Genomic DNA, 22,815 nt, shown 5'->3' with positions numbered 1-22,815 from the left:
ACAGAAAATCAGCCAATGAACAGCTGTTCTTTCAAAAACACATACTTCTGTGTGCCCACCGCGAGCCTGGCACGACTGGGTGCCCTGACACATAAAGATCTTCCTTATTTTTCAGCATGTTTATTCTTCACTGTCTACATTGTTAGAATTTCTGCAGCCCTTCACAGAGCACCTGGATTAGATTTTAGTCCTTCAATGTTCAAAAAAAGCCTAGTTTATTGTTACATCCTTCTTGGGTCCTCTCTCTCCTGCTCTGACCATCCAGCCTCACATCCCCACACCTGGATGCAAGGCGGACACCCTCCAGCATAGGGGCTGAGGGATGGGCGCCCCTCAGCAATGGAGCAGGAGCCCTTCGACTCCAGGGTCGTACACTCTTTCGCTCTTGATTTTTCTCCCATGAAGATTGTTTTTGCTAGAAGTGCCTTTTTCTAAATGCTGGGGGAGGAAGAAAAAGGCAAGTCATGAAACTGTGCAGTGTCACAGAGGCTCACCCTTGTTCGGCTGACACCTGTTGAAACATCCTTCTTTGCTGACACATCCTTAAGAAAAAAAATTTGTTGAATGCATTGAAATTGGGATCTTTTTTTGATAAAGGAGAAATAATAATAAAAATACCTATTAGATGCTTTATAAGACCCAGCACAAACGCAACAAGGAGCTGCATTGGTACAACTCCTTGCACAAATTTGTACATTCTGTGCATTTTTCTCTTGGGGATTAATGGTGGGAAATACCATATAGTTGAACGTTTCCCAAGCTTCCAGAGGTAGCAATCGCCTGGAAGAGCAATAAAAAAATAAAGATTCCCGGGCTTCCCTGGTGGCGCAGTGGTTGAGAGTCCGCCTGCCAATGCAGGGGACGCGGGTTCGTGCCCCGGTCCGGGAAGATCCCACATGCCGCGGAGCGGCTGGGCCCGTGAGCCATGGCCGCCGAGCCTGCGCGTCCAGAGCCTGTGCTCTGCAACGGGAGAGGCCACAGCAGTGAGAGGCCCGCGTACCAAAAACAAACAAACAAACAAAAATAAAGATTCTTGAGTGTGTCCCCTGGGGAGTCGAGTTCCGTGATGTCTCTGGATACCCGCAGCATTTTCTTTGTGCCTCTTTTGAACCCTATTTCCTTGTCTTCTTTTATGGGCCTGGGAAATTATGATTAAACTCTTCTTAAAAAATAGAATGTCCATCCAGTAGGTAATCACGGGATAAATAAAGTCACCAACCCAAAGTGCAACGCCAGGGTGCTAGGGGTAAGTCTAGCCCTACCTTCCTTCTCAGTGATGACCCGACGCCCTGCCGTGATGAGCTCAGGTATGGATGGACATGGGGGAGGAGGGTCTGAAAGGCGTGTGCACGTTTGGAAGCCATTTTCCACAATGTCAGCGTCACGTGCCTGGAACCCTCCAGAGGATGAAGAGAGAGAATAAATCCAGAAGGCAGATTGGCAGCTCATAAAGGGTCGTGGAAGAACGAAGACGTGTTAATGTCTGAAGGGAGGTCTAGGCCACGGTGTTCCCAGATGGTCAATGGGCTACATATCGCGCTGTGGGTCTCAGCTTGAACATGATCCTTTGGGGGTACCCTGATGACTGTCACTGCATTAATGCTGGGGACAGGCTTTCTGGTTTCCAGGATGCACATTTGAGGCTCCCAACACATTCTTGTGTTTCTATCCAAGAGAAGGAATATCTCCGATCATCAAATTAAATCCAACAAATATTTATTGAGGTCCAGTTACGTGTGAATCATTGTGCTGGGCTTGTAGACATGAGGAAAAGAGGCAGCCATATCCTGGTGGAGCTCACAGTTTAGTTCAGAAAATAAACTTCAGAATTTCCAGGAACTCAGATCGTTTTGGGCATATATTTTGATGTGTACAATTATTTGTAGAACAACAGTAAAAGAAGAGATCCAACAGGATATACCTTTATATTTATGGTTTCCTACTGCCTTCACTGAAAGTGGGTCCGGCTGCTCGCCGCTCAAAAGCCAATAAAGGGGCCAGTGGTGGAAAGGAAAGTTTGCTTTATTTCAGAGGCCGGCACCCTGGGTGGGGGGAGGGTGGACTCATGTGGAAAGGCCGACTCCCCGCGCACTGACGCACAGTGGGCAAGAGCTTCTATAGGCGGAGGGAGGGGCTACATACAGAGACAGCGCAGTCAGCTCTGACAGTCATCTTGAAATTTGTCGTCGGTGTTCTGACCAGCATCATCTTGACTGCTTTAAGTACAGTTAACCTTCAGTTCCAGGGTTGGTTTGTTCCCATTTCTTTGAGACCAGTTCGCAGAATTGTAGCAGCTGATGTCATGGCTGCGGTCTGGTCATCACGTAGTTTAACTTCTTCCACCTGGTGGGGCTTTCAGTATCTATAAAATAGCTGAAAGGACATGGCTCAGAATATTACCTAGAGCCCTTGAGGAGGAACTAAAGGTCCTTGACTTTGCTTAATGACTGCACTATTATCATTTAGTCTTGCTGGACTGTTTTCCTTTGTTTCTGCATTTTCTCACTTCTCTGATTAAACTTATTCTTTGGCTAAAGTTTTTCCACAGACAAAAGGCAGGCTGAGGACATGGTGGGCAAGGACCAGAGGGTCCTGCTTCTTTTCAAGAGGAGAATGGCTACTTGTAGACGGTAGGCCTTTTCCTCAGTAAGAGGGTGACCACGATTAGAGAAACCAAACCAGGGTTATCACCCGGGAATGAGACAGCCGGGGTGGAAGTGGAGGCAGTGGCAGCTTGAAGGTGCCCTGGAAGCATTCAGAGGGGAGAATTTTGGGGAAAAGGTACATTTAGTAGGGAATCTGTGTTCTACAATATAATTCGTTGCCTCTTTGATCTCCCCTCTAGAATTGCTTGTAAAAGAATCATTTCTCAGTGATGTCTTGTAGGAGTGGATTTTCTTGTTGAGGAGGAAGAGAATTGCTGAGCTCTGCTCCAAGGCAAGTGCGGGAAGAAAACCAGACGTTCTCACTTACATAGACACTATCCGCATAAGTACCATCATTTGTTCCACTCGGAAATATATAAAAACATATGCAAAGGGATAAACTCCGTGCCATCAGAAGGTCCAAAGTACGTTTCTAGAATTGGAGATTTTTGTACAAACTCTAATGGAATGATCAGTAATAGAACGAAGGCTCATTCCTCATGGAACAGCAAAATTCATTTTATCTGAGAAAAGAATTCCGGGGAGTTTCATTATAAATTTTCCTTTGTGTAAAGTTCTGTTTTCTGATTGACGTTGGCTGTGGGTCCCTACTTAAGGCTTGTTTAAAATCTGGTGACTGGGTTCAGATACAAGCTCCAGTGTGGTCTTGGAAACAGCTCTCATAAGTTGTACTTCTTCAGAGGCTGCAAGCCAGAGCTCTTTATAAATTAATTTAGAATACTTCCTTTTTCTGTTTTGCAAATCACCATGGTTAAAAATGGATTAAATGGATGTCATCAGGATGCTCGAACATTTAACCCACTCTTGAACTGAGAGGGTGCTGTTACTTCTCCCATGCCCTCTGACACAACAGAAATTCCATAGAATGATCTATTTCACAAACAACAAAGTAGAGAGAAAGACGACTGAAAATCACCGACTTTGGTTTTGTCTAGATTTCTGAGTCCAAATTGAATAAAAACAATGAGGCTTTGTAGAGTCAGTGAGTCCCTGAAGGGGGGGTGGGGAACTCCAGAAGCCCAGGAAAGCCCAGTACCCACCCCCGCCGGGATATCAACTACCACCCACCCTGAGCCACACTGCCCCTTCCCACCCTCGAGAGAGAGTCAAAAATACGGGTGGAGGTGAGCATTTTTTTTCTTTTTTGCTCCGTTCTTCTTCTGGGAGCTGGGCACGCTCTCCTCTGGGAGCTTGTCGTCTGCGCCTGGAGGAGGCTCTGGCTCAGAGGCCCCTGCAGCTCCCAGACAGGGAGGGACGGGAGGGGACAGGGAAGCAGTGGACTCAGGGCACGTCCCCCCTCGGGTCTGAGTCCCCTAGGCTGCCTCTGGGGGGCGGGGGTTCCTGCACCAGCTGGTTGCGTTGCCCGCGGGGCTTTTCCTTGTAAGGAGGGAACCCGCGGGGACAGGGGATACCTTTGGCAGAACTGGAAGTTCTCTCTTGATTTTGATTAAGAGGTTGAAAGCATCAGCAGGTACAGGAGCCAGAGAGGAGGTGAGGACAAGACGGGAGGGTGGCCAAGGCCCCACGTACTGACCAGGGGACCACGGGGCCGCCAGGGAAGCTGAGGGCCGCTGAGCATGGGGACCAGGTGTTATCGAGGACCCCAAGCTTCGCGGTGACGTCTTGGCCATTCAGGGCACACGGCCAAGAAGATATGGACGGATCAGCCCAGGCTTGGAGTTCTGCCTGCTGCTCGTGATAACAGGCCCGCGGGGCCAGGGGTTGGTGAGAACAGCTGTATCTGGATTTTCACGGGGCAAATGTGCAATCACCAGAGTGATGTGTGCTGATTTCACTTTGGAGAATATTCATTTTAGCACCGTCTGCATTGATTTTTCTCCAGTCTTGATATTTAGAGCATACAAGGGCTGTTGGAACACACATTTAGAGAAAGTCACTGTGAAATTGGAAAGGGGAAGTGTTCCGCAGGGATCTGGGAGAAGGAAGCAAAGCTAAGCCCAACGAAGGCCAGAGCCACGGCTCCCCCTGTCCCGGTCGGGTCCAGGATCGGCGGGAGGCTTAGCCCAGGCCAAGCGGGCAGGGACACAGGTGTGTGAGGCACCGGGCAGTTTACTCTGGGCATCTTCTTCTTCCTCCCGGGAGGACCTCGGCCTCCAGGACCCCGAGTCTCCCCCTGCATCTCCCATTGGGCCTTCACGTAACAGGTCCCGCTACATCTTTGCTGAACTGAATTCCACTGGAGGAAGCTTCTGGAGAAATTTCCCAGAAACGAGAGAGGGGGCAAAGGGACGGACGTTTGACCAGAGAGGCACATTTTCAGGAAAGTTGTGGAAATGAACAAAGAACCTCAAGGAAGTCATCTTGCCCGTAAAATTCTGGGCGTACGGTTCACGCTCACCCAGTGCCTGCCACTCCTCCCTGAGGGCTGTGCTGTGAGCATCTCTAAAAGCATGAGAGCAGAGTAGGCTACTGCCTGATGTTTCCAAAGAGGCTCTTATTCCTTTCTGATTGGCTGTCTTAGTGCTTCTGTTTCTAAAACACTTACCATTTTTTGAGAATCCATTTATTTTTTTCTGTGGAAACAAGCATATTCAAAAATTCTAATTACCTCTACTAAAGTGGCTAAAATTCCATTTCAGACCATAGTTTGCTTACCTAAATGCATGGGGTAAGTAGCGATTACATTTTATGTGAAGTAGAGGGATGGATAATCCTTCTTAGAGCCCTGAGGTTCCTCAAAGATGTGGAGCAGGAAAGCAGGTTGAAGAATCAAAACAGAAATGGCCCAGCTGGCTGATGTCTAGTGAATCCAGAGGACTGAATCTCGCACGGTGGAAACCAGAAGTCAGGCGGAGCAGAGGAACGATTTCTCCCGCCCCCTCCCCCATCTATCTCCCGTCTGACCCTCCTGATTTAGAGCCAGGACTTAGGGGAGCACAGAACATAGGGTAGATGGAAACTGTCAGGCAGGGAGCCTCAACCAAGTCCCCATATGATGGAGAATTTCTCTCCGCTGTGACACTGAGAAACGGCCTTGGCATGCAGGAAAGAGAAAAGACCACGATGTCAGAATAAAACCTCCCGAGTAGTGTCTGAGATTTCAATTCTCAAATGCCCGAAGAATTAGTAATTGCTTTACTGTTGAGGAATGAGATCTGACCAACGCAGTTCAAGGTCACCGGGAAGCTCCGAGCATCTGAGGACATCTCACGCTCGCCAAGACCACAATTGCTTGGAAAATTATTTCACCCAATAACATCTGGCCTTTATGAATATGGATACATTATGTTTCTTAGTGAACTTTAATGCAGAAAATACACGAAAAGATTTGTACAAAATTTCTGGTGTTTTGAACGAATTGGAAATTGAGTACTCATAGGGAACACGTTTTCCATCAGTTGTATACGTGTGATCTAATTTATAACAATAAGTACGATATCTATTTAGTCTATGAATATCTGATTATGGTTAATGTGGAAAGATACAGATTGAATCTTGTCCAGTTAGATTGGAGGGCACTGGGCTTCTCGGCAGATAAAGCCTTGCACATTGATACCCCACCTCTCAAACTGCATTTGCCGCCCCTGGGCTTGACCCGTGATGCTAATGAAGTTCGTGGCGAATGACAAAGCAAGCGAGCGATACCGAAAGTGTTGGAACCAAAAGGATGCTGTTGTGTTTTTTTCAGTATCTAATGTGCATGGCTTTGAGTGAAGACGACAAAGTGAACAGGGACACTGAATAATTCCCTCCTAAATGGCCTCCAAAAGTCCTTTGAAATTGTCAGAAGAAAACAATACATTTCTTAACAACTGCAGTAAAATGCAAGAAATTAAAAGACTTGAAATTCTCAGAAACGACGCACCCCAGTTTCCTATGGGTACGTTAAGAACGGAGGCCTCTCCACACAGAAAGTGCTGGTTTTCTCAGTTCATCTGAGGAACCGAAGTCTCTCCCCAGTCTTGTCCACTCCAGGGCATATTCAGTTTTAGGCTCCATTTCCAGCAAATTCCTCTGCCTGGTGAGCAGCAAGCACTTCTTCAGCCTGGGGCTTGGTTACTCTCATCTACCTGCTCGGCCTTCCCCCCAGGGCTGGACAGGAGCCTCTGCACCTGAAGGGTTTGTGCTGAAGCCTAGGTCGGTCAGCGTCCAGCCGCCCTGCAGTGCCGGGGTCGGGGGGGGGGGCGTGAGGATGAGGGTGCGGGCAGTGGGGGGACGGGAGAGGAAGCACAGGAGAGAAGCAAGTGGTCCTGCTGCGGAGGATGAGGGAAAGCATCTCGGGTGTAGATTTCCTGTAAGAAGTAGCACCTGTGATGCAGATGCAGAGAGCAATGCCATTTACCGAGGTCCAGGTATGTGCCGGGCACTGCCCTACCCTCCATATACATATGGCATCATTTCATCGTATCAACGAGCTTTTGAAGTATTCGCTCTTGTTGGGGCTGGAATTCACATTTGTTTTGTCTGATTGCATGATGGAGAAAGCGCATCCCAGACAAGGGGAGCTGAGAGCGCGGAAACGGAATTCAGCGCATCCATTGTGGACACCTCAGACGGCAGATGTGACCGGAAGGCAAGAGTACTTTTTTATTAGAAAGTATAATAATGCTTAGTGCATTGGCAAATTAAAGAGGGAAAGACTGCACTTATATCTGAAGCACAGGTTCTAATGCAGCAGCCATTTCTAATAAAAACTCTTAAATAAAAGAGGAGTGGAGGGAACTTGCCTACATGGGCTGAAGGCTAAGGTAAGTCACTCGTGATCATAACATGAGACCAGCAGTTCTCACCTTGGTTGCACATCTTCTGATCCCCCCGAGAGGCCACCCAAGGGCCAATTGCAATCAGGGTCTGTGGCGGTGGGAGCCAGGCATCCCTGTCGGCTGAAATCTCCTCACGTGATCGCTGTGTGCAGAGGAAACTGAGCAGGGATGGTCTGGTATGTGTGTGTGGGTGAGTCCGAATGGCAGCAGCATCAAAACCGGGGGGCTTTTCAGTCTAGGGTGTGAGCCAAAGCCAGGGTCCCGAGTTCCCCACTGTGGGTCCGTGCAGGAGTCAAACCCAGGACATCCTGATTTGTGTTACTGGGATGTGAGTCAGTTGGTTGAGGGTTAGAAACACTCAGGCGGTTTTCATCCAGGGCTCTTGGGAGCATCACTGCAGGAACCACAGCAGGGAGGGACCCGGCCAAGTGGAAGGCTGGACCGTGGGCTCGGCACTTGGAAACGTGTCCCCTGTACAGAAAAAAAAAACAAAAAAACAAACAGACAAAATAACAAACAAAACACAGTTCATTTCCAATTCTACCATGCAGCTGAACAGGCTGTGGCTTCACTGATGCCCGTGGTCACGAGGATTAGAGGACTCCCGGTCCCGGGAGTGCCGGGCCCTTTTATGCCTGTGGGATTTATCTTGACTCCTACTTCTACTTCTGTGCCTACGCCCCTCAGAGCGCCCACTGTGCCGGCTGCAACGTGCGTGTGAGCTTCGACCTTCGTCTCTATGTCTGTTCCTGTCTTCTCGCTCTTCCCTCCTGCCTGATGACTTGTGTTCGTGCTTGGGCTTCTTCTTCCTCGGCTCCCGGTCTCGGTCCTCTGCTCCACCACGGCAGGTCGTCCTGATCTCAGGGGAGCTGGGCTGGGGCTTCCACACCTCCCTGGACTCCGACTTCTGACCCCTCTCTGAGTTCTTGCCACTGTGCTGTTTAGAGCCAGGGTCACCCTTTTCCTTTATCATCTTGCTTCTGGGCGATGAAGAGGAGGCTGGCTGCTCTGCCTGTACCTCCTGGTCAGTCTTCTCTTTTTCTTTCTTTCTTTTCTTGGTTTCCTTTCTGTCTTTTTTGTGTTTTCTGGTGGGTCTGTCATCTTCAGAGCCCTCAGATGAACTCAGTGAGGGAGTGTGCGCCCCGCAGCCCCCCTCACGCAGCTCTCTGGCCACATCGTCCATTTCTTCTGAGTCCGTAGGAGGCCGATAGCGAGACACATGATCCACTCGGATAGCTCTTCCTTTGATCTTGATCCCATTAAAATTGTCAACAGCCAGAACTGTGCTCCTCTGGTCTTCATAGCAGAGGAAACAGAATCCTTTGGATTTCCCAGTCTTCTTGTCCCGTACCAAATTAATGTTAACAATTTCGCCATATTGTGAGAACACACAGATGATGTCCCCTTCAGTCAGCTCATAAGGAAGCCCTCCCAAGAAGATCCAGGCGCTGTCCTTGTACTCGGAGTGCCAAGACGCCTTCTCTGCTACCCCCAGCTGGAGATCACGCTCATTCAGCTTGGTGATCAGCTTAACTTTAGTTAAAGGGTTCATCTCTGCGGGTTCACGCTCAGAAGCTAGCAACCGACTTCACGCTCAGAACCTAGCAACCGACTTCACGCCCAGAACCTAGCAACCGACTTCACGCCCAGAACCTAGGAAGCGACTTCCGGGAGAAGCCGTAAGACGCATGCGCAGCCCCGGCCCCACGCGCCCATTGGTCTCCAAGGAGCTTGCGCCGTTGATGAGTTTACTCTTAAGGAATAGCGTACTTAAAGTCTTGTGTTTATTGGGAGTTGTTTTAGAAATCAAGTGTGGATGCTTTTTGAATTTGTATTGTGGTCTTTGCTTAGAATTATTATTTGATTTTACAATGACTTTACATATAGATGCCTATTTCAGTACAGCTATTAAAATCTGCACTTTTTTGAATCTGTGATTTTCTGTGAGGTGGCCATAACAAGAAGATTCTAACAAGAATAAGGTGCCCTGTCCCCTGATTTCCAATGAAGCTTGTGCTGTGGAGTTAAGGTGATACATACTCAAGACTGAAACCTATTTCCTGACCCCCTGTCTTTCTTCTGTCACCAGTTTCCCTTCCATTTTTCTTTATCATTTAGACTTTTGTAGTCAGGCTTCCACCTTGAGCTTGCTCTGTACTCCTGGGAATAAGATATCTGGGCGTGTTTGGAGTAATAATGGGCCCCAAATCTGTGACCCAGGAGGCTCCACAGAAGTTCACACCCAGCGTACAGCTTGGTCCAGGAACGAGGCTCCTGGTGCCACAGGGGAAGGGCTTAGACACACGTGTCCTGGGGAAATCAGGACTGCAAGATGAAAGGCTTCTACTCAAAATCTCCATCAGACTTGGGAGCACGAGACAACCCTGCTCTCTGGCCAATATAACAGAGAAACTCATGCGCTCACAGTTTTGCCACAGAGATTCTCAACCTGGCGTCCACAGGGGACCCCACCAGAGGTCTGTTCATAGAAGTTTAATGGGGTCTGGAGACTAGGATGGGAAAAATTATATCCTTCTTTTCAGCAGTTGCAACCTGAAATTTAGCATTTCCTTCCATCGTGAGCATAGGAAAAAAATCCCAGTATCATAAGCAGCACCTATAACTTTGTTCCTAAAGGAAACTGCAGGTACATTTCTACCACATTCCAAGTGTTAAAGGTATTTTATAACAGAATATCATTTACCCTCTTAGTTACTTCAAAGTCATGGTAGATGAGAAATGTACGGCTAGGTCTTATCCTGTAATGAAATCATCTGTTAGTGTAAAACATTTTTCTTTATATGTGCATAGCTGTAGTTCAATATAATTGGCTTCTTTTGTAATGATGTGGGTTAAAAAAATATGTTTAAAAACATTATTCCTAGAAAGGGTGTACAGGCTTCACCAGATCTTCAAGGGGGCAGTTGTGCAAAATGGTTCAGGACTCCATGGCAGCCCCAGGACCCTGAGCTCAGCTCTGTCACGTGTGTCTGCCGGTGGCCCTGGGAGCTCCACCTGCACCCACACAACGCCGGCACCTCAGGCGTCTACACCAGCAATGTTGGAGACAACCCCGACTCCGGGGTCAGGAACTGGAAGAAGCCCCCTCATGGTAGCTGGAAACATCTGCTGCAATGTCAGTAGATTGGGAACTTCATTAAGGTACCAGGTGATCAAGTTCCTCGACAACTCACATCAACAAAAAGAGGACAAAAGAGCCAGTTATCACACGTCTTTATGGACCTGTTGTTAACATTCAAGAGACATTACTTGGAAAGTTCGAGGTACATTCACAGAAAAGGGTTCAGCATGGAGCTGGGAGTCCCAGCTTAGTAAGAGACGCATGCCCAGTGAAATAATGCGTTTAGTGGAAAACACCTGGTGTCATGTGCTGTCTTTTCCATACTTGTGCTTTTTTATGTAATTGTAATGATCACAGGCATCTGATCTTAGCTTCTGAACTAGACCTTAGCAAGGTCCCATGTTAACATAGAACTTTATAACAACTATTCTTACTGGTTGCAATAATAATAATCAGTGGAAATAATTTTAACTATTCTTCTAATAGTGAACATTTTGGTTGATTTCAAGCTGCTGTCGCTAAAAATGATATTCATTTTTAAAATTGAAATACAGTTGATTTACAATATTTTGTTAGTTTCAGGTGTACAGCAAAGTGATTCAGTTTTTTTATATATTTTTTTTTCAGATTTTTTTCCATTATAGGTTATTATAAGCTGTTGAATATAGTTCCCTGTGCTATTCAGTAGGTCCTTGTTGCTTATCTATTTTATGTACTGTAGCTTGTATCCATTAATCCCATACTCCTAATTTATCCCCCTCCCCTTTGGTAACCATAGGTTTGTTTTCTATATCTGTGAGTCTGTTTGTGTTTTGCGTATAGATTCAGTTGTATTATAAAAATGATATCCTGAAGAACATTTGTACACATTTTGGATGGTATGCAGATTATGAAACTGTTTTACACAAGGTGGTCCCAAGTAACATTTTTGCCACCTTGGGGCAAAATGATTAGGGTCATTCCTGATGTAGTTTTTAACGAACTTCCTGGGTTTTCATTATTAAAGTGACCCAGACGGGGTGGGTTTCTTGGGTTCTCCCCACCTTCCTCTGCCTGGTGGCCGCTGGAACCTCACAAGTAGGTTAAAGGCAGAGATGTGTGGACACACAGTCCCCAGCCATGGTTCTCAGGATGCCCCTGTGCCCTGGCCTCCCACAATGCAACCTGGGGCCCTTACTCTGCTGTGGGCAGAATGACTGCTTCCCGCTTCTGATGGGAAACCCCAGGCCGACCCAGAGAGGGGGTTTGGTCTGGGAGATGCTGCGGGTCTTTCCTCCAGTCCCAGAAATGGTGGGTCTGGGAGGAGGGTGGTCACAGGGACTCTTTCAGCCTTGAGGGGCTGCCCCTGGGGACTACCTAAGCTTTGGTGCGTGGGATTGTCTCGCTGGGTCTGGACAAACACAAATTGATACTGCTGATTTCCAGTAGTATTATAACTTTACATCCTTTCTGCATTTTCATGCGAATTCCATTGGGACAGTTAGGAGAAGATGAAGCAGTAACAATTAATTATGCAACACAACTCAGAAGGTCCTAAAGTGATTTAAAATATTGGTTTAAACTACTCTATCCAAAAGAAGTCTTAAAATAGTCCCCTAGGGGCTTCCCTGGTGGCGCAGTGGTTAGGAATCTGCCTGCCAATGCAGGGGACATGGGTTTGAGCCCTGGTCCGGGAGGATCCCACATGCCATGGAGTAACTAAGCCCGTGAGCCACAACTACTGAGCCCACGTGCCGCAACTAATGAAGCCCACACACCTGGAGCCCGTGCTCCGCAACAAGAGAAGCCACCGCAATGAGAAGCCGGAGCACTGCAACGAAGAGTAGCCCCCGCTTGTCGCAACTAGAGAAAGCCCGCGCACAGCAACGAAGACCCAACGCAGCCAAAATTAAATAAATACATAAATAAATAAGCACAGACTCTTAAAAAAAAAGTAGTCCCCTAATTTAATGACAATTCCATCCTTATAGATAAATGTATTTATCTACATTTATCTATATCTGTGTATAGAAAGGCATACACATCAATATATGTGCATATAAGTGTGTATAGATACATATAAATATCAACTTCTCTCTGTATGTACAAAGATAAACTTTTTTGGCAAGCTAACTAGTAAACTCAATTTCCCAGTCATTTGTGTTTGAGATCACACCCTTCGTGTATCAGAAACCTGCGGGACGCTCGGTGAAGCACCCGGAGAAGGCTGGTCCGTATCCCAGGCTGCCTCTGCCCCCTGCTGCTCTTCCCTGGAAAGCATCCCTTTGTTCCGCTGCTGGTGAAGGGAAGAAACCCCAGGAGGAGGCCTCCGCGTTCAGGCTTCCCGAAGAGCTCGATCCTTTGTGATGCACAGGACACAATTTGGCGAGAATTGGGAACTCAGTGGGGATTGGAGGCTTTTTTTTTTTTTTTTTTTACTTTTTATTAAAGAATTTTGAAAATGACTTTGGCTAATATTTGATTTCCACCCCACTTTTTTTTTTAATTTAGTTTTTTAAAATGTGTTAGTTTTTTTTTAAGATTTATTTATTATTTATTTATTTTATTATTATTATTTTTTTGGCTGCGTCGGGTCTTAGTGGCGGCCTGTGGGATCTTTGTTGAGGTGGGCGGGCTCTTCATTGTAGTGCGCAGGCTTCTCTAGTTGTGGCGCGCAGGCTCCAGAGTGCGTGGGCTCTGTAGTTTGTGGCGAGCGGGCTCTCGTTTAGGTGGGCGAGTTCAGTAGTTGTGGCGCTCAGGCTTAGTTGCCCCGTGGCACGTGGGATCTTAGTTCCCTGACCAGGGATCGAACCTGCATCCCTTGCATTGCAAGGACGATTCTTTACCACTGGACCACCAGGGAAGTCCCTTCCCTTTTTAATAAAAGAACTTGTATAGGGAAGAGAGCCCTGCAGGAAAGTGCCCAGGCTTTGCAGACGGGTCCTGGCCAGTCACAATCAGCCATGCTCTGACTACGTGGCCTTTGACCAGCACCTTGTCCTCTTTGAGATTCTTCATCAGGAAATTGGAGATAATATTTATTTCCGTCCAACAGAGCACCGGGAGAACACCACGGAGCCATTAACCTGATGTTTGTAAGGAATATTTTATCACATAGAAAATGCTATTGGTATATTTCGAGAGAATCAAAAGTACAGTAATATATACATTACTGCATATTTATATTATATATATTATATAGAACAAAATTTATATATTATATGTAATGAGATTCCAACAATGTAAAATACCACACTGAAGGGTAATAGAGCAGAAGTGAATTCAGTCATGGAACTATTAATAACTACCTTCTCTTTCTCAGTATTTTTATAAAGTATACTTTCAATGTTTTCTAATGTAAAATGAATATTCTTAGGACCCTTTCATGACCGATAAATTTAGAACCAGAAAACTACTTGATGAGCAGTTTCTAATCCTCAGTATCAGACAGTTTCCTTCCAGTAAAGCCCTAGTTTCTTCCCCTTATGGTCCAGGTATGATAGCATCCCTCATCCAGAGATTCCTCAGACTTGACGTTGTGTGTGAAACATAATTCCAAGGTGAACACAAGGATGCTGGGACAGGGCCTCCCTGACTGTCATGGTCACCTCCCATCAGTCCTCCGAAGATCAGGGTGCGGGGGGGACACAGGTTCCCACTGCTCTTAGGCCCACTCTGCTTTGGGGGTGCCCCAGTTTTGTAGCTTGTAGGGCCTGTTCTCATTTATTTTGACATTATATAGTCCGCTTTATAGAGGTTCGGCGGAGTTGATATTTATCCAGGCACAAACTCAAAACCGTCTGTTGTTAAGGGTTCGTCTTTTGTGCCCTGCCAAGGTCATTAACACAGAGTGTGTTGTCTAAACAGAGCCACGTGTTGGGACAATTCAGGTCTCCAATTCCCTCTCCATCAGCCTCTGAGCGATCACGGGGGCCCTCTGAGATGGCTTGGAGCACATTCCAGACCCTACAGAACATACGGTGGAGAGTTTCCTTCGTCCTCAGCAGCTTTTATTCATACTTGAAGGAAGGACTTGCTCCTCAGATACAGCAGCAGTGGCCACTGAACCCCTAAAACGGGCCAAGCCGTCCTGGATTTGAGGTGCTGCTCTGTCTGCGCGCACCTGCTTCCCGCACAGTCATCCTTGCGGACCTGTGTTACCCTTTTTCTTGCAGGGCTGGGGACGGTGTTCAGGACAGGGTTGTATGACTCAGATTGTTCTCCTAATCACGGGCTCTGCATTCCTGCAAATCTATCATTTCTGAAAACGTACTTTCTAGACCTTCCAAAACAGTCAGTGCCGTGGAACTCAGCCCACTTACGGAGGAAGAAAGTAATTTGGTGAAGAGTCTCTCTTTTTTTTTTTTCTTTCCACTCTTTCATATTGAGGATTGCTTACAATAGAAAATTTTCCTATTTCATTTGGGGGATCAAAGGGGAATGAACCTAGGATAGGGGATTGGAGGAGGTGATGTTATCATCTGTCTTATTTTCTTGTCTCCTGCCGGTTGGACATGGATGGGGTGGATATTTTCATTTTGAAATAACTATGGACTTTTGCTCCTTTATCTGCAAGTTTTTTCCTTCCCCCTTCTTTCATTAATACCAAGTCATAAGACTGGTTTCTGAAGGAACATAATATACTATCTTAGGAGGATAGAATGTTACCTAAGGAAAGCACATCTAGGCTGAAAGAAGAGGTGAAAGCGCCCCCTTCTGGCCGATTGGAGATAGCAAAAGTGGATGGTGTGGCCGTGCGGAGTCATCTCCCTTCTCCGCACCAGGAAGGATTTAGGAAAAATCAAGACATACGTGTTGAAACCCAGGAATATCACATGAAGGGCAGTTTGCCCAGGAAACATCTCAGGATGTCTCCAGACTCCTCGGGAAGCACTTTTTCTTTTCTGTGCAGTGGTCAGCTAGAGACAGGAGTGGGCGCTGAGCCCTGGGAGATGAACGTACAGGGGGCTAATGGGTCTCATGACATGCTTCTGGGTGCAGGGGGGTGGGCACCTGAACCGAGGGGCTGGTGGGGGCCCCACGGTACCCTGTCCCACCGCAGGAAGAAGCATGGCCTGGAGTGAGGCAGCCCTGGAGGAGCTGAGGGTCTTCCTGCAGGGCGGGCAGTGCACCACAATGCCCAGCATGGCTGAGGGGTCAGCGGACATCAAGTTCCCGAGACCAGGGAATCGAGAGCCAGTGGGGACCTGCCCTCCTGGCAATGGCTAACCTCAGGCACCATTTCTTCTTCCCCAGCTTTCTCTAGTGGACCCTGATCTTCAAGAGATGGAGGTTGGGATTCCTTCCTTATGATAATCTTTCTGCATAAGCCCCCAGGCCCCAAAATCACAGAGATGAAGAGGAATTGCCAATGTGTTTCATTCAAAGGCCACCGCAGCCTTGCTGCTCTGCGTCCGAGTAGAGCTGCAGCCTGGTGTCTTGACAGGTACCATCGCACCCTCTGAATTTGGGCTCCCAGAAAACAGCGTCTGGTGCTTACTGAGGAAGGCGGCTCCTGTAGCCACCACCCCCGGCAGCTGGAGGAATTTGTGTTTGGTCCGAAATGAGAATCTGGGTGGTGATCACAGCACATTTTATCTGCAGAAACTATCAGAGATGAAGCCAGGCTCTTTGCAGCCCGATTTGCTCCCTACAGGAGGAAAATTGCTTCTTTTTCTTTCCTTTTTCTTACCAGCTTCTGTAGCCGGAGGAAACTGGGAGGGTGATCAGGTTGGTGTGGGCTATGGTTACAATATGTCACTGTAGTGGTTGGAGCCCCCCCGTCTGATCAAGGCTCATACCTCTGTCTGAAGGCCTCTAATGGCATCCTAGACATATACACAGACACCTTTAAAAAATGTGCCTTCTTAGAAATGGTCTGAAAACCCACTTCTCAATATCTCCAAACCCAAGTTACAGCCCCTGAGAACATGCTTCCATCCCAAAGGCTCGCCTCTCGGTCCCCTCCACCTCCTTTACCTGCTGCATCTTGTCTTGGCCACCCCTGCAGCTCTTGCACGCATGCCCTCGGCCGCGTTCAGACACCCTCTCCATGTGCATCAGCCCATCTCTGAAACTGCTTCAGCGAACAGGATGGATTTCTCTCGGGGGCGGGTCATCTCCAGCTACGTGTGTGGTGTTGCATCTCCTCTTGGCCACAGTCGGGGCACATTCTCCATAGGCTGTGGTGTCTTGTTTTGGAAGGCCTTGCTTTCCAGCTCCAGGAATGAAGTCATCTTTTGGAGCAAGTGTTTGGTGGATCCGCTGGAGGTGGTGCGTCCCTTCCATCAGGAGGTAGGGATTCCAGGGCTTGTTTTCCTCTTCTTTCGTGATACTCACGGCCGTGGATGACCATTGCTAAGACCCACAGCGTCACTGGGGATTGAAGAATGGTGACAGTATGATTCTATTCTTTATTCTCCCTTCATTATTAGCTGAAGTTACCCTATAAACAGCAACATTGCCAAATCAACCACTTGGATACATCGAGGTCCAGTTTTCATAGTACGGGCAGAATCGATGCTCGATTCTCTTTCTTTATTTATTAGATTCCAAAAACTGCATTGGTTTCTAGCAATATCCAAAGGTGACTAAGGGGTTTTGTTTGTTTTAGTGTCATTAGAAACCTGTGGATTTAGATGTTTTGGGTGTGTTTCTGTCTATTGTAGGGATCTACATCCATTTGTCCCATCTCAGGCCATTGGGAATCTATTCAAGCTGGATTCTGGTTCATTGATACTACCCTAATGTCCCCAAATTATGGAAGAATAAGGTGTCTGGGCTAACGCTGCCCATCTCCCATCCCAAACTGAGAATTATCCAAGTTTTAATAGGAAATGATATTTCAAACAACAATTTGGATGCTACAAGAACTTATTACAACTAGGTTGGTCAAGTTTCTCATTTGCTCAGTGGACAGAGGTAGGGTCTATCTATCTATCTATCTATCAACTATCTATGTATATATCTTTTCTTTCAGGATGAACTACAACCTAAGTATAAACTGAAGCTTTCAATTCAAATTTATCTACCTACAGCAGCTGATCGTCCTTTCTCTGCCTCCCTCCCTCCCTCCCTCTCTCTTTCTCTTTCTCTCTCTCTCTCTTTCTTTCTCCCTGTACATGGGAAAGGAGAAGCCAGGTGGGCACCCGGTGAGAGGCACCTTCTACAATCCCGGGGAACAGCTCTCACCAGAAACCAACCCTGCCGGCACCTTGGTCCTGGGTTTCCAGGCTCTGGAACTGTGAGAAATTCACTTTCTGTTGTTTGAGGCACTCAGCATACGGTCTTTTGCTACGGCAGCCAGAGCAGACTAAGATGCCTGCAAAGCCAAAAATACCTGCCGCCTGGCCCATTACAGAAAAAGCTTCCCGACTTCTCCTCTATAGAAACGAATGCAACCAAGTCCAAAAATGTTTCCGCAGGCCACCTGAAGCCCGCCCCGTGATGCCTCTGGGAATCTGTAGCTCAGGTTAAGAACCCTGTTAGAAGTAGGGAAGAAAGGGCTTGTAATTTTCCCTAGCATTCCTGATGACAGTCCTATGGAGTTATGCCATATTGTCCCCTGATAGCGGGGTGAGACACATCCCAAGTGCCCAAGTGCACTTTCACAGCTATTTTTCCCATGAGATCTGACCTACGTTTATACTTTACTATGAGTCAGTGACATTTATTAAGAACGTTTTCTGTGCTGTTGATGTAAATCCTATTATACATCCATAAATATGGATGAGTGTGAAGATAAATGTACCCTCCCACAGAGCTTACATCAATTCAAAACTTCATTGCTCTTGAAGCCTTTGGAAATTCAAATTTATAATCCTAAATCACAAGAATTAAAACCTTCATGATTAACTTGACACAAATACACAATACATGATTCTTGACTACATCTCCTGGCTGGCTTTATCTTCACATCTAAAAGGATGTTTTGATTCTTAGCCACTGTATCCAGTACCCGCTGCTGCAAATGTGCATTAGCAGACTTCCTTGGGCGCTCAGTGGATTCATCAGCTATCACCCCATGGGGCTCAGATCCGGGTTGGACTCTGATGTTCGCTCCAGCTCAAGCATCTGGGGGTCAGATGAGGGTCCTCTGGGCCCCAGAGGCCAGTACAACATGCTCTCCTCCGGGTGAAGACAGAGGACAGAGAGAAGGGTCAACGGCACCCGTGCTTCTCCAGTCTTGGGGTCTTGTCTCTCCCAGGAACATTCTACTAGCCAAAGCAAATCACCGACCAAGTCCAAAGTTAAGAAATGGGGAAATACATTCCTCTTCTTCAGTGGGAGGAATTGCAAAGTCACACGTCATGGAGCATGGACGCTGGGAGACGTGGAGAATTGGGGCAGCGAACTCACCAACCGAAGCTACTAACCTACATCTGTCCTGTCCAGCGTGAGTGGAAAGCCAGTCCTTCCAGATAGAGCTGGTGTCAGCATGGTGGCCGGTGCAGGACCCTGCCCCGCTCTGGGGCCTGCCTCGTCATTGGATCACTGGACGTTCACTGCACGGTTAATCAGCCTCTCTCTTTCTCATCCTCTTGCATCTTTTCCTATATTTCTCTGAAATAGTTACAAGCCAGAGTTATTCCTGGTTTCATGTTGAGACACCTGTTAGGATCCAAACAGATGAACTGGTCCCTTCTGAGAGGCCTGAGAAGGTTCACCTGAATTTCATGATTTCATGATAACAGGAAGAATCTCTGTTTTAAGAACACTGTACGGTTCAGAACTGAACTTGAAGCACTTAAAGACTAGTTAATTGTTATTTTTATTTTTTCCAATTTTTTTTAGTAAAAACAAATTTTTATGCGTTGTCTAAATGATCGAATAATTATTAAAACCATGTAATGTCTATATTTAATTAAGATCTACTTATATAATCATATCTTACATTTTTCCCATTTTTCATTGAAATTATGAACTGCTAGAGAAAAAGTGTGTATCCAAAGATAGGGCTGAACTGCTTTAAGCCTCCTTAAACTGTATCCAAGTACACAAGCGGTGCAGATAACGCCCTTGGCCTTTCATCCAGCTGCATTCAGTCTCCGAGCACCACTCAGAGAAGGTAAGGCGGATCTTATAGACTATTGGCCAGTGAGGAAACAGGTGCATGGAAATGCCTGGTGAGGTTCACAGACTTTCACTGGTGCTGTCAGCCCTGAAGCCCAGTCACCAGGGCAGGGGAGGAGACGGTTCTCTCCACCTGCTCTGTCTTCAAACAAGAAGGTCTGTGATTCTGTCTGCAGCCTCGTCCCGTTGTCCATGCCATCTGCCCTCCAACATCACTGCTCAACCCTTGCTGCACTTCCCACGTCTGTGTTCTTATTTCTATGAGCTTCCTCCGCAAACATGCTTCTCTGAAGATCAGCCCAATAAGGTTTTTCACTGAGCTTTCCCAGACTGCCTCATGTCCAAATTGCTCTAACTGCCCACAGAGACTGGGGATTGAGTTTTCCCTCACCGACTACTCCCCTGGAGCTGGGAACGCGGGGCTTAATTCCATGCACGTCCATCTCTCCCCAAGGCTGCGAGTCCTGGAAGGGTAGGAGCAAACTAGACACAGTCCTTCACCTTCATGGGAGCAGAATATACGGCGTGGTGCTTCTCATGCACAATATTCTCACAGTTACTTTTCAATTTACATCAGCTTTACTCCGTCTGTAAGCCTGCTCTCAGCTCCCAGGGAGCAACCACACCTGGTCCCTTCTGCCCCATGGCCACCTGTCCTCGTGTCTTTGCTGTGTCTTCTTCTTTCTGATCAGTACCTGCCGAAGTGATTGAGTGCTTGGTACACGTCTCTTGGTACCTTGAAGGTACACATGGTACCTTCTCTCTTCTTGGTGGGATCATCCAGCTACTTGATTTTAAATATCACTTGTACATTACTTGACTCTGAAACGTATATGTCCAGAAAGGATCACCACTCAACCCTCATTCTCAAGGTTGCCAAGACATGACTATTGAGGTCCCCCAACTGCACTGTCCGCGTGTCACCTTTCCCGTCCCGTTGAGTGGCAGCTCTGTGCACTGCCTTGCTTGGGACATAAACAACCTTTGCTCTCTGTTTATCTTGCCTCGTGACCAATCTGTAGGCAGCTCCTTTTAGCTCTAACTTCACAGTATGCTCTGGTTCCCACTGATCGTTATCACCCTGACTGCAAACGAGGCACCACCCCCTAAATCCCTACGCTTCCAGAGCCGCCCCACAGTGCTTCTCTCTGCCTCCACTGGCGTCCTTCAGCTGCCTCCTTCAGAGGGACGGGGGCAGGGGAAGGCCGTGTGGGAAGTACAAGGATGCGTGGCTTCATGGGAATCGGCTTCAAGAGCCTCCACTTGCACAGAGCTTACCCTTTCTATTCGATCTGCCTGAGTGTGTCCTCCGCGTGCCCTTCTCTGTCCCCATTGCTTTTGCAATCACTCTTCTCTCGCTTCACAAAAGAAAACCCCAGGTCGCACCCACCCAGATCTCACTATCAAACATTAGCCCACCGTTAAAGCCTCGAGAAACCAGACAGAGGGACAATTGTGTGAGGAACTCTTCCTGGGGGAGATTCAAGAAGGCGGAAGTCAAAACTAGCTGGAGTGAGAGATCCTGAGACAAGCTTATTCAGCCCATGCTATAAGGTTTCAGCAAGGTCAGTGTGGTACCTATAGGGAGGCTGATAGGTATGGCAATCTATCTGTCAATTTATCTACCGAATCATCCATCCATCATAGAGCAAACTATTCTAGAATTATAATGCATGGGCTTCCCTGGTGGCGCAGTGGTTGAGAGTCTGCCTGCCGATGCAGGGGATATGGGCTCGTGCCCCGGTCCGGGAAGATCCCACATGCCGCGGAGCGGCTGGGCCCGTGAGCCATGGCCGCTGAGCCTGCGCGTCCGGAGCCTGTGCTCCACAACGGGAGAGGCCACAGCGGTGAGAGGCCCCCGTACCGCAAAAAAAAAAAAAAAAAAAAAAAGAAAAAAAAAGTTCTAATCCAGAAACAAGCAGGCAGCAACGTGAATACGTTCATCTGAACCAAGAAAAGGAGGCAAGGCTTCCTCTTGTGAAATCAACAAAGACCACCCAAGTGAGAACAAGAGAAGGCCGCTCATTCAGAGCTTAAGTTAGGATCCGGGTTATGGAAATAAGGAAACTGGAGCAGAGTGAGGTCAAATACCCTGCTGCAGGCCGTGTAGCTGGAAGTGATAAAGCTGAGACTTGCACAGAAGTCCATGGGCCCCAAACACAGCACTTTACCCTTAAGGACGGGTCCCACATGACCGTATTACTGGTAAGGGTCTGGAAGCCTAATTCACTTGCTAAATGTAGAAATTCAGTTCTGTTAGTGAATAAAACTCGTTATCACAACATGAAGGAATCTATCAGAAAATAGTCTCGCCACAGGTTAACTTCACAACTACCCAGCCAAATACACTTTCAAGGGCCAGTTTCAAGGCTTTCATGGAGAGAATGACAGTTTTAGGGGAGAAGGCACGAGGTCTGGGTGGGGACCATTGCTGCTGGACTGGTTCCCACAAGGAATTTCATGTCAGGACCTGCTGAGGATGGAGGAGGGGGCAGCACCCACTGACCCGGCAGCTGAGTCAAGTTTTATGGTGTGACGTTTGAACAACGAAGAGTAGAGAGAAGAAAATAACAAAACCAGTCTACCTATCACTCAGCCTTAATCATTATCAATATTCTGTCAATATTATTTCATCTAAACCCTCATATTTTGAAACAAGATAGATGTTTACTTTTCTGACCCATAAACATAGTCGTTCGGTTTCTAGGACTAGTCTCAGCTTTACTGATGACCTATGTGCATTGCAGACGCTAACACACTTTTATGTCTATTGTCTTCTTATTATTTAGCTAGCAGACATCCACCCCAGCTGCAATGATCTTTCCGGCAACCTTGCTGCCTTGAGTGGCCGTGTGACTAAGTGACTCTCGCTGGGGTCCGAGCAGTGATGTGGGCAATCTTGTCTTGCTCCTAAGAGATCTGGGTGTGTGTCCCCTCATCTTTTCTCTTTGTCGTGGACCAAGGAGCAGACTTTGTGCTGGCTCTGGACTTGGCTATGGGGCTGCCCCGAAAGACACAGACACAGTTTACTGGCTGAATGACACAGACCAAATCCCTTTGTCTCTAATCTTAGTTTTCTTCACTTGTAAAATGGCAATTATATTAACTCAATGTTTGACATCTTCTTTTTAAAAAATAAATTTATTTATTTATGGATGTGCTGGGTCTTTGTTGCTGCTTGCGGGCTTTCTCTAGTTGCGGTGAGCGGGGGGCTACCCTTGGTTGTGGTGCGTGGACTTCTCTTGTTGCGGAGCACGGGCTCTAGGCACGTGGGCTCAGTAGTTGTGGCTCA

At 47.3% G+C, this 22,815-nt stretch overlaps 1 protein-coding gene across 1 annotated transcript; it reads right to left on the bottom strand.

The window, feature by feature from the left end:
* Positions 1 to 7,958: 7,958 nt before the first annotated feature.
* LOC132504216 (RNA-binding motif protein, X-linked 2-like) lies at positions 7,959 to 9,080 on the bottom strand. The gene is made up of 2 exons (XM_060121386.1): positions 9,044 to 9,080; positions 7,959 to 8,965 (listed from the first exon to the last, which is right to left on the bottom strand). The coding sequence occupies exons 1-2, from the start codon at positions 9,078 to 9,080 to the stop codon at positions 7,959 to 7,961; spliced, it is 1,044 nt and encodes a 347-aa protein (XP_059977369.1).
* Between the last annotated feature and the right edge of the window lie 13,735 nt (positions 9,081 to 22,815).

This window comes from Lagenorhynchus albirostris, chromosome 14, assembly GCF_949774975.1.
Source record: "Lagenorhynchus albirostris chromosome 14, mLagAlb1.1, whole genome shotgun sequence".
NCBI classification, from domain to species: Eukaryota; Metazoa; Chordata; class Mammalia; order Artiodactyla; family Delphinidae; genus Lagenorhynchus; species Lagenorhynchus albirostris.
This window is presented reverse-complemented; position numbering and strand designations above follow the sequence as displayed.

What these genes read in the sequence shown, in the direction of transcription:
- LOC132504216 (XM_060121386.1), bottom strand. Translation starts at nt 9,080, where the DNA reads ATGCGTCTTACGGCTTCTCCCGGAAGTCGCTTCCTAG. An exon ending in TCCCGGAAGTCGCTTCCTAG is followed by an intron (nt 8,966 to 9,043) that starts GTTCTGGGCGTG and finishes GTCGGTTGCTAG; the next exon opens with CTTCTGAGCGTGAACCCGCA.